An 11,995-nucleotide genomic window follows, 5' to 3' on the forward strand; every position below is an offset into this window, starting at 1 on the left:
TAAATATTATACTGAGTTTTCTGGAGATTGGTGTGGTTTGGTGGGGATTTTGAGAAGGACATAAGAATATGCTTAATTCATGTTTCATCCAAGGGATTTGTGGACTGTAACATCAAAAGTGAAGAGCGATACTATTTTTTCTGTTTAATCAGCGAGTATTTTAAGGGAAGTTTTCCCTGTCTGAGCCCATCCTGCGAACGGAAAGAACTTGCTGAGGACCTCCCTAAGCAGTCAGATACCCCCCATCCTGAGGGTACTGCGGGGCTTTGGGCACTGGGGATGCAGAACCAGAGCAGGAAAGGAGCAGTTTTGGGGGGCAAACCCAACCCCGAAGAGCTGGAGCGGGCGGAGGAGGCGGGGGAGCGGCGCCGGGGCGGGTCCCTCCCTTAAATGCCACTGCGGAGCGGGATGCGGGGCTGGAGCTACGGAAGGGAGGAGGGCAGGAGGCAGGATGGCGTCGCCGCGGGGTGGCGGGGAGGTGCAGGATGGGGACAGGGATGAGGACAGGGATGGGGACAGGGATGAGGACAGGGATGGGGACAGGGATGAGGACAGGGATGGGGACAGGATGGGGACAGGGATGGGGACAGGGATGGGACAGGGATGAGGACAGGGATGGGGACAGGGATGAGGACAGGGATGGGGACAGGGACAGAGCCCCCGCGGCGGGGATGCGGCACTTCACCTGGGAGGAGATCGGGCAGCGGAACGGTCGGGGGCCGGCGCCGCAGGAGCGCTGGCTGGTGATCCACAGGAAGGTGTACGACATCAGCCACTTCTACTGGAGACACCCGGGAGGGGCCCGGCTCCTCGTCAGCCACGCCGGGCAGGACGCCACGGTGAGCGGAGCGGGGATGCGGGAGCCGAGATGCGCCGGAGGAGGGTACCCGGGAAAAGTCGTGACGAGAGGGCTTGGGAGCGACCTCAGTGGGAACCAGGGTATGGGACAGGGTCGGGGGAGCGAAGTGTGACAGCTCCGTGCCAGCTTCGCCATCCCCATGTCATGGGAAAGGGCAAATGAGGAGATGCAGCCCACGGGAACGGGATGGGAACTGATGCTCCAGCTAAATAAGAGCAACAGCTGGAACGAGACCAGAGGAGCACATGCTCAAGAGGACTGGAGCACCTCTGCTAGCTGGGAGTGTTCAGCCTGGAGAATTGAAGGCTCCAGGAAGAGCTCAGAGCCCCTGCCAGTAGTGAAAGGGCTCCAAGAGAAACACAGAGGGACTTTGGACAAGGTCCTGGAGGGATAGTACAAAAAGCTTTTAGCTTTAAACTAAAAGAGTGTTGATTTAGATTGGATATAAAGAAGAAGGTTTTGAAGATGAGGATGGTGAAACACTGGCACCCAGAGATGCCCCATCCCCAGACACACTCAAGGCCAGGTTGGACGGAGCAACCTGATGTAGGAGATGTTCCTTCTCATTGCACAGGTGTTGGACTAAAGGAGCTTTAAAAGTCCCTTCCAACCCAAACCATTCTGTAATTCTTAAGCCTTCAGGATTCCTCTTATCTCCTGGTCTTACTTGTGCAGTTGCTGTGAGCTGCAGCAATTTTTTCCATATATAAGGGATATATGAGGCTCATGGATATCAAAATAATTTTCAGTCCATCAAGTTTAAATTTCAAATTGTGTATTAGTTGAACTTTGCATTCTGTAATTTCATCACTCATTTCTTGAGTTACTACTGCCATATTTCTTTCATTTTAGCATACTGGAAAATCCCAGACAATGGGTGAACCAGATCTTTTGTTTCTGGGATCTGAGCTGCTGCTTGTAGGTCGGTTCTATGTCCAAATCATTAAGCCCTGCAGGATCTGAGCCACTTTCATGTCTGTCCATCTTGCATTAGGTCCATTACTTAATTTTTGGATGTATATTATGAAAAATTAAGAAATTATCTTAATTGAACTGGAAGATTTTAACCAAAAGCAGGAAGCCATGAAAGGTGGCAGCTCAGGAAAGGATGAGAAGCACAGAAGACTCTCCATAAGCAAAGAAAAAATGAGTATAATTAATGTCACTATTTTAGAACGGGTGACACTACACAGAACTGTGGAATCCTTTTGGTGCTGCTTTTTGTTGTGTTGTTCTCTCACAAAGGATATAAAAGCAGGGACACCTTCCGCTAGACCAGGTTGCTTCAATCTGGCCTTGGATACTTCCAGGAATGGAGTCATTTAAAGGGCAAATTTTCATTTATTTATTTATTTATTTATTTATTTATTTATTTATTTATTATTTTTTATTTTTTTTTAAAATCTGGATTTTTTTTCCTTTACTCTTGTGCCTTTGCAGGATGCCTTTGTGGCATTCCACGTCAACCAAGCGCTGGTGAGCAAGTACTTGAAGCCACTGCAGATTGGGGAGCTGGCACCAGACCAACCCAGTATTGAGCCCAGTAAAAATGTAAGTCTGTCCTCACAAAACAGATCAAAGGAGACTAAAGGGAAATAGTCTGAGATGACACTTTGTTCTTCTCTATCAGTAACTGCTGGAGTAAGAGGATCCAGATTTCTCACATTTTTTGGGCTACTACTTTGAAACAATGTATGAATATGAGTCTAAATCCACATTATGTGGTTTAGAATGAGATTCCTGAAGATGATTTTTTCTTATCACAGCTAATCTACTTAAATATCAGAGTTATCACCTTTTCTTTCCCTTGCTTTGAGGAAGAGTTAACCAAAAGGAAAAGGAATCGTCCAGAGAATAAATATTCTCCTTCAGTTGTAGGTGCATTTAACCCTCCCCTGTTAATCCTGGGAAGTGAAAACAAATACAAGGAATAATCTCATCCAAAGACCTACCACAAGGTGGCATGGGAAGTTCATGCACACAAAGTACAACTTCCCCTAAACACAACGTCCAGCTGAGCCCTGTGCTGCTTGTCAAGGACTGAAGAAGCACCGACGCTTTGTTTTAGGGATTAGGATACAGACATTGTGATGTCCTGGCTCCTCAACAAAAAGCTGTAGCAGAACAATGACAATGTTTATTAAACCCAGCTCTTGCCCTTTTAGCCAGATCCTTTGTTCTTTCTACCCCCACACCCCTCCCCCCATTACAGTGGTTTTTGGGTTATGAGGCTGCAGTGGTGCCCCCCAAAACCTGAGAATTTTAACCCTGGTGCTTCCTTCAGGAAATGCTGGTGAAAGACTTCCGGGAATTGCGCGCTACAGTAGAGAGAATGGGACTCCTGGAGCCAAACCAACTCTTCTTCTTCCTGCTCCTGGCTCACATCCTGATCTTGGATACAGCTGCCTGGCTCATCCTCTTCTACTTCGGGACATCCTTACTGCCCTTCGTTTTCTCCCTGCTGCTGCTGACCATTTCGCACGTAAGCAATGAATTCCACGGCGTGGACTGGCATCAACCTACACACACACATGAGCAGTTTCTTTGCCTTTGTTTCCTCACTCAACACAAGTTCAATTTGCCATAAAAACACAGCCACTATCTGGATACCAAGAAGAAATTCTCCATGTGGGGAGCTCACACTAAACTTAGTTTGGGATTCTTTCAGTAAGATATATTCAGCAAGAGGCCTTGAGACTGTCAGGATTCCACAGTCCCTTTCTGCTGGTGACTTGGGAGCAGTGTCTGGGAAATAAATCTTAGTATTTCAAAGCAAAGGATGAATGTGGGTCTATCTCAATTCCTCTTTTTCTCCCCTCCCAAAGTTTTCTTTCTCCTCTTCCAGGTCCAGGCTTCCTGGCTGCAACATGATTTAGGGCACCTCTCAATATTCAGGAAAACCAAGTGGAACCACTTTCTACACAAGTTTGTGATGTGCCATTTGCTTGTGAGTCCCTGGAAAACTTCTGAGGGTTTTCCTTTAAAAAGTGTGCTTTTAAGACTCTGTGGAGCATATGCAGCACTGGGGGAAGGATGAGAGTCAGGAACTGACGGGATTTTGTTTCTGAAAGTGCTTCTTATGCTTTGTTCTTCCCTTGAACAGGGGGCCTCAGCCAAGTGGTGGACTCTCCTGCACTCCCAGCATGTTTCTGAAAGTGCTTCTTATGCTTTGTTCTTCCCTTGAACAGGGGGCCTCAGCCAAGTGGTGGACTCTCCTGCACTCCCAGCACCACGCCAAACCCAACTGCTTCCACAAGGACCCTGACATTGATATGCACCCTTTCCTCTTCACTTTGGGGAAGAAATTGTCTGTGGAGGTCAGTGAGTGGTGGGGGAAGTCAAAAAACTGAAGTGTGATGGCAGTGTCTGTAAAGAGATTTATTTCTCCACAGTTCATGTTAAATCACTTTAAAAATGTCTTGAACAGCTGACATGTCAATGTAAAATTAGACATGATGCAAGGGCATTGTATAGAGGGTGGAAAATCCACCAGCACATTAATGGCTGGAGAAACCTAATGACCTAGAACAACAGCTCAGTAATTAATGATCATTAGATAACTTGCAAACATCAATGTAAGGCATGGCTGCAGTCAGTCTGGGATTATTATTTTAATATTAATGTCTGAGGCTCAGTCAGAGGGGTGGCTTTGGTGTGTCCACATCTTTTAGGAGAGTTTGCTGTGAAAGGAAACCTGAAAAACCCGGGGCTGTTCCTGGAACTCCAGTTGGGCAGAATTTGTTGGACCATGTGGGATATTCCCAGTTTGTCTTGCTTGGACACTTCAAGAGTGACAGCCTAAGAGTGCTGAACCCCTTCTGCTGTAGATCCCATCAGTTCTTGAGACTCCATTACAGAAGCTACAGCAGTGAAATATTTTTCTCCATGCCATTGTGGAACTGCAATTTAAGTTTGGAGAATCAGAGAAGAAATAAGGGGGAAAAAATGAGAGAAAATATGTATTTCTGACCACTAACATAACTTAGCCTTGATATTTCTAATTCTTCACAAAATGAATCATGAAAAAAGGAATGAGGGTTGTGGGAAGTGCGCAAGAGTCCCTCTGGAAAATAAACAGAAAAGAGCAAGTTACTGTGAAAATTGCTTGGTTTCCACTAATTATTTTTTTTTTGCTGGTTTTTTTTTCCCCCCCACAGCTTGGCATCAAAAAGAAAAAATACATGCCTTACAACCACCAACACAAATACTTCTTCATCAGTGAGTATCTCCATCCTCCTGCAATTCCCTGAGAGGTATTAAAGGGTCTTGGAGATTCTACTTTTGAACCCAGAGAACTTGAGAAAAACAAAGGAGCCTGAGTCAAAAAACAATAAAAAGACAAATTAACAACAACCAGATTTTTGGAAGAGTTGAAGACCTGGCCCATCTTATCCCAGGTCTCCCACATACTCCACAGAGGCTCTGGGTTATGCTATCATACCACATCTCTCAGTAGTATCAAAGTCTGTGTGGGCTTGGGTTTTTTGTTTTGGTTTTTTTGTTGTTGTTGTTGTTGTTGTTCATTTTGTTTTGGTTTCTCGGGGTTAAGTGCAAGTGAGATGTCCTTTTGGAAGGCTGAGTTTGAGTTCTTCAAATCCCTGATAGAAAAGGGATTTCATATGCATTCTTTGTTCCCCCTGCTTTGCACCAATGAATAAGGAGCCAAATAAATTTTGGGTTGTGGAAGCTGCTCGTCAAAATAATAATTGGTGGCTGTTCCTCAGTCAAAAGTTTAAGATAAAATCTGAGCTTTGTAAGAACTCTCAGATTAATGGACAGACCTAGAAATGTTTCAAGGCATTAAACCAATGTCCTAGCCTGGAATGTTTTCCAGATTGAGCAGGAATTCAGGATCCTTCCCTTCCAGGCTGATGTCACTCAGTCCATCATGTCACCAGTGATGAATTTTTCTTTCCAGCTCTTCCTCCGCTCCTGTTCCCCACCTACTTCCAATGTCACACATTCTACGTTGCCTACACAAAGAAGTACTGGGTGGTGAGTACTGCTACCTGGGTGACCAAAAGGGGTCAGATGGGGACCTTCAACCTTCCTTCTGAGTATGGAGCCAGCTCCTTGCTGGGTAAGAATGCTCAGATTCCCCTCTTACAGCAAGCTGTGAGAAAGTGTCATTAGCTTGTGTTAGATGGCTCTAGATTATTGCATTTGGGAAAAAAAAATAAACTGTCAAAGTTGAAAGTAAATTGTTCTCTTATAGTATGAAGCCTAAAAAAAGAAATAAGCAAATGTAATTATTTATTACATTATTACATTAATTGTTGTCTTTGGTTTTGGTAGGACCTGGCCTGGATGCTGACTTTCTTTATCAAATTCTTTTACATGTACGGATCTTTATTAGAAACAAAAAGTCTCCTGGCATATTTTTTTATATTCAGGTGATGTCTCTTTAGAAGGTTCTCCAGCCTTTTCTCTTTGTATTCTTTCCGTCTGTACCTGCCTTTCTCTATGTTTATATTGCCACATTCTCCTTTACCACCTCATTTTTTGCCCACTTTTTAATTCATAAATTCCTTTGTTCAATTGCCAGTGCAAGTTTTATGTTGCCCCATTAGCTGTGGCAGCAAAGAGATTTCACTGAGTACTGACCAAATTGAGAAATATTTACCTCATATAACATTCAGTGCTTTGGGTGTTGGGTCTGCTGCTACTTAAAAGAGAACATTTAACCAAAATAGCTTAGCCTTGGCTTGCAAACGCCCAGGTATTAGCCAGCAGCACTGACTTGAATGGATAGCACACTCCCACTGATTCTAATCAGTTTGGGCCTTGGCTGAATACCAATGTTATAACAATACACATGAAATAACCATGAGTTTCATAAGGAAATACAAAAATTCCAAGGTTTGTCATTCCTTCCAGGTGCTGGCTTAGCAAGGCTAGTGTTCAGCCATGTCTTTGTGTCTGGCTCTGCTGTTATTTCAGTGGCTCTTTGCTGACCTGCTCACCCAGCACTAAATTCTCTCATCTCATTGCACAGGATGCTGGAGAGCAGCTGGTTTGTCTGGGTCTCACAGATGAACCATATCCCAATGGAAATCGACTACGACAAGAATTTGGACTGGATGTCTACTCAGGTAAAAGATTTTTCCCTTCTTAAGAATTGTGGCCATACATCTACAAACTTTAACCACTAGCAAGTCTCCTGTTGCATTAAGGGTGAAATCTGTTGGTGGCTGGGAAGTGAAGGTTAATAGGCTGATGGATTCAGTCATGGAAAAGGTAAAGGAAGACAGCAATGACAGACTCATAGGCAATCCAAAATTAATGCCAGGTCGAGGTCTGGTTCCTAAAACATATCCTGACCTTGCTTTCCTCCCCCCTCCTCTAGCTCCAGGCAACCTGCAATGTGGAACAGTCGCTGTTCAATGACTGGTTCACGGGGCACCTCAACTTCCAGATTGAACATCAGTGAGTACTTACCCTAAGAGTGAATTTTCTTTCCCCTCCTCCTTTTTTAAAAATCTTTTTCTTTCTCTCTTTTTTTTTTTTTTCCTTCCTTATTATTTTTTGCTCTGCATTCTATAAATAGCTGTGGGACACCAACGAGTTTGTCTTTAAAACTCCAAACTCTTTAAGAGAATCATGTAATTCAAAACTTTCACTGGAGCCACAGGATGACGAGAGAAAATGGAACAGGGGCAGGATCCATGCAAGGACAGCAATAGAGTGAGTCAATCCCAAGTAGTAGGTTTTAAGGATCAGTAGAAATGTCCTGGTTAAAGCACCTGTTTTTAGTCTGCCATAGGAGTTTAAAGCCACTTCTGCTGATTTTTTTATTCTGTTACTCTATAGAGTGAGATATGCAAGGATGAAGGATGGGCTCATCTCCTCTGTGCTATGGAGATGGCTGCTTCTGGAAAAAGGGAGGGAGGGGAAAGTAGTTTCTTCCATAAACATAATTTAATTTGGAGACAAACTGTGGAAAAGAACAGAGGGGAAAGCAGGAAATCCCTACAAGTTCCTTGTGCTAAAAGCACAGCAAGAGGAAAGAAAAGTAGGGAGCATCTTACAGACCCTGCTCATTGTGAGCTGGGTGATTCCTGGGAAGTGCTGATGACTAGGATTTCCTGTGAAGCTTGCCTGCCTCCTGTTTGCAGCCTGTTCCCCTCCATGCCACGGCACAACTACTGGAAGGTGGCCCCTCTGGTGAAGTCCCTGTGTGCCAAGCACGGCATTGAGTACCAGTGCAAGCCTCTGCTCACAGCCTTCGCAGACATCGTGCAGTGAGTGAAAATAAACCCCCCAAAACTGCACAAGGATGCAGGAGAGACTGGGATTCTAAGAGCAAGACCTGTCTTGCTCTCCTTTTACCATCCTGCATGGTGACTCTTTGGGATGGTGCTGTGCAGGGCGAGCTGGACTTGATCTTTGTGGGTCTTCCAACTCAGCTTATTGAGGGATTCTGGGAAATAATCATGGACAAAACCTCATTCCCTTGTTCCAGCAACACTCCCCTGAGCAGCCCTGTGATGTGTCCTCTCTTTCCCTCTCTCCCAGCTCCCTGAAGAGCTCAGGAGAGCTCTGGCATGATGCCTACCTGCACAAATAAAGGACAAGGCTTGGTGCTACCATTCACAGCCTGCCACAACTGCTTTCCCAGCAAGTTGAGGGGCAGGGACCACAAGGGACTCTCTGGCAGAAGAATGTGAGTAAGGGCTGAGGGATAAAATTCCAATAGAGATGAAGCCACCTGAATTTTTCTTCTGGTTTTTCCTGGGGTTATGGTTCAGATATGTTAGGAGTCAGCAGGGCAAGCAGAAGGTGAATTGTTAGAAGAGGGAGGAGCTCTTTTGCTGTGTAAGTCTGAACATTTCTGAGCCTGGGAATGGGCTCAAGTCAGATCATGAACTGGTGGAGCTGCACACACTCAACTTCACAGCAGAGGCCTCTGACCATGTTGTTGGGTTTTTTGGGGTTTTTTTTCCTTGTGTGGAGGGTTTAATGCTTGATATAGCATTTGCTTACTTGAATTTGAAACTGCAAAGGATTTTGGATTAGCGTGGTGTTCCAGCAATGTGCTTAAACCATAATAAATCAGGATAAACTACAAAAACACTTGGACTGTAGCAAGTGCACATGCAGTGAATAAAAACATAAATGTGTTTTCATTACTGTTCTCTAGAGCATCCTCATTGTCACAAAGCCAAGAAACACATGGGTTAAAACTAGCTCAAGGCCTCTTCTCTCTTCAAAATATATCTGCTTTGGGGGAGTTTTTGTACTTTGAGCTGGGCCCAAAGATGTGCACACTACATGTACACTCCCCACCTACAAAGGACTAAGATTATACAACAGAAAGGTAAACCAAAATTAAAATAAATCACCTACAGATACTTGGTCAAATCTGAAAGTTGCTGTTGCAGCTAAACCAAGATTAGATCAGATTTCGGCTGTGCCAGGCAGAAGATGAGCCAGTGAAAGAGGCTGGTCCAGGTACTTTGAATCACCCTTGAGAGGAGAAAGTATCTTTCCATTAATTAGTAAGAAAGCCTGTTCTTCATCCCAAGTGAGTACTACAGAGGGTACATACACCCTGAAATAAAAGACTAGCTTTTGGAAAGGAGACCAGGGGAACAACAAAATTAATTTGAATATTAGCAGTTACCACATTTTTTTTCAATAATTCAAAGTTAATAAATAGAAATCTCAAAAGGTGAAAACATGGAAAAAAGTCTCTGATAATGTAACAAATGGACTTTGTACTACTTGTGCAATGATTGGCTGAATTACTGAAAAACCTTTAACTCTACACAGTCAGCCAGAACAAGGAAAAGATTTGCTATGAAATCATTCTTCCTGCCTTGGAAAAAGTGCAATTATGTTTAGAGGTTAACAGCACAAAGTACAATGCTTGACCCATGGGAGTAAAAGAAGCAATTCCCAAAAAACTCTGTGGGAAAATTAAGAAATAAAAAGCAGGAGTCACAACAGTATCAGTTACTCACAAACACATTTCCACTACTTTAAAAAGCCTTTTGAAATTACCTTAAGCAGCCTCTGAAAATGATTTATTGGGTAGATGAAAGAGTTTGAAGATCATAATTTGATTTTTGGACCTTTGACATCACTGGGCTCCTGGTTCAGGACCCCTGTGAGTCAAAATGCAATTAAAAAAGAGAGCTGTGAATGTTTCTATTGGTTCTGTATTGACCCAACAGTGCTCCAATGAGGACAGGTGCGCAAGAGGATTGAGCAAGATTGAGATGAAGAGCTGTGGATAAATATGGAATAAAGCCTAAGCAATAAATGGATCAATGCCAGAGCAAACTGGAGCAGTTGCCAAGTTTTACCTGGGTATCTTTGACCAATCTTATCAGTATCGCTATCAAATGAAAGGCTGCCTGCACTCCCTCAGGAAAATATTGAATAGCTGGGGTAAGATTTTACAAACAAGATATCCTTGAGAGGCCCAAAGAAGGAAACATATACAAATTAGTCATAAAACCCAAGAGAAAAGCAAAAACAAACAAAAAATCACACTCCTGCAAAAAAGTTATGCTACATGGAAACAGAGTGAAAGGAAAATCAGCATCAGCAGTATTTCCCTAAATGTGAACAATGAAGAAAACAATACAAAATATTAACTGGCTTACTCTAAAATACAGCCTTGATGATTCCTGCAACTCTGAAGGGCAAAATTCCATTATTTTCTTACAGTAGTATCTTGGAATCAGAGGTTCAGGGAAGACAGTTCCTACTTGAAATAATACTGGAAGTTTATATTCAAAGTGACATATTCTTCCAATAAAATCTCTTCGGGAAAGTACTGAGTGGCTAAAGCACCTTGAACTCTACACACACACCACAAGTAAAGCAGGGAAAATGAGATCTCTTCATTCCTGGTTTTCCAGCTTCCCTCCATGAAGTGTTGTTGAGAACTTGTAAACAACACAGGAGCTATGATTATGTAGGAATTCTGTATTTTCACTCTGTTTGGGGAGCATTGCAACTGAAACTTAGTCTGGAACAAGTACCTGCCATCACCCTCCTTCCTCAATAAATCTTACAATAAATGTAAGCACTAAGTCAAAGGATTCCCAAGTGCGGAAAAGAGAATCATACAATAGGTTTGGGAAGGAAAGTGCATCTACTTCTGTGTCAATCCTGAATCAATAAGCACAGAGTCAATGATTTGTTGCACTGGAAAAAAAAAACAAAAAACAACAAATAATAAAAAAAATTACAAAGTTCCCAATCCTGGTCAAAGTTTAAAAATGGGGAACCTGAGAGAAACAAGCAAAGAACAAATACTGAAGTTAACAGACACAGCAAATCTGTATAAAGGATTTCTGTGGTTCATGCTATGAAAATGAAATTTTCCTTCTGACTCAGTCCATTAGAGATTTACAGTATTTGAACCGCTCTTAGTGGGATGTAAAAATATTTAGTGGTTTTTTTCATTAAAAAAGTAAAACTATCAGTTTATCAAGCTTCAGTGTGTGATATGAGAACAAATTTCAGCCCAGCTCTTGAGGGTATGCAGTTCAAAAATTCCAGCTGCTCTGGGGTTGCAGTTTCACTTTAGGTGGAATTCCAGCATGACAACACCCAAGCTTTCATCAGAGAGTTAAATCACACAGGCTCTGCTCTGCAATCCAGGCTGCAAAAGTGCCATCATTTACACTCAGCTGTCAAATACTTCACTTATTATTTTTACACCACTGCCTCATTGTTCAGTCTTCATTTGCTTTCCCAGACTGTGTAACAATGCACCACTTTCTAACCTCTGCAAACACAGGGCTGGTTTTGGCAATCTTCTTCATCTTACTGACCCATCCCAGCTGGAGTCATTCTGAATGCCACAAACATGGCAAAGCTGCCTTACATTCATTTACAATATTCAAAACAGAGCCTCAGTTCTTTTCCCAATTCTGTCCAAAATGGCCTTAAACTGCTGATGTTTAGTCCTCAATGTCAGAGTTGAGGTTATGCTCAAGTCCACCTCTGCATGCCATGATCCGTGTCATGGCCACACAACTTTGACTCCAAACATCAGTTCAGACTGACCTCTGCAATACTACCCAGGGGGCAAAGGTCAGGCTTTACCATGCACTGCAAATCTCCATGTTATTTGCTATCAGCAAGAGATAAGAACACATAAGTCACTGGATCAATTCA

The 11,995-nt window shown here is 43.2% G+C and overlaps 1 protein-coding gene across 1 annotated transcript; it reads left to right on the forward strand.

Annotated features, from left to right (window-relative positions):
* The first annotated feature begins 671 nt into the window (after positions 1 to 671).
* On the forward strand, positions 672 to 8,791 carry LOC107205341 (acyl-CoA (8-3)-desaturase-like). Its single transcript, XM_033515171.1, has 12 exons — positions 672 to 839; positions 2,300 to 2,410; positions 3,144 to 3,341; positions 3,705 to 3,806; positions 4,048 to 4,176; positions 5,017 to 5,077; positions 5,778 to 5,854; positions 6,155 to 6,252; positions 6,855 to 6,951; positions 7,206 to 7,285; positions 7,975 to 8,100; positions 8,375 to 8,791. Exons 1-12 carry the CDS (start codon positions 672 to 674, stop codon positions 8,424 to 8,426), a joined length of 1,299 nt encoding a protein of 432 aa, XP_033371062.1. The 3' UTR covers positions 8,427 to 8,791.
* Positions 8,792 to 11,995: the final 3,204 nt, after the last annotated feature.

The sequence above is a fragment of the Parus major genome, chromosome 5 (assembly GCF_001522545.3).
Source record: "Parus major isolate Abel chromosome 5, Parus_major1.1, whole genome shotgun sequence".
Taxonomy (NCBI): domain Eukaryota; kingdom Metazoa; phylum Chordata; class Aves; order Passeriformes; family Paridae; genus Parus; species Parus major.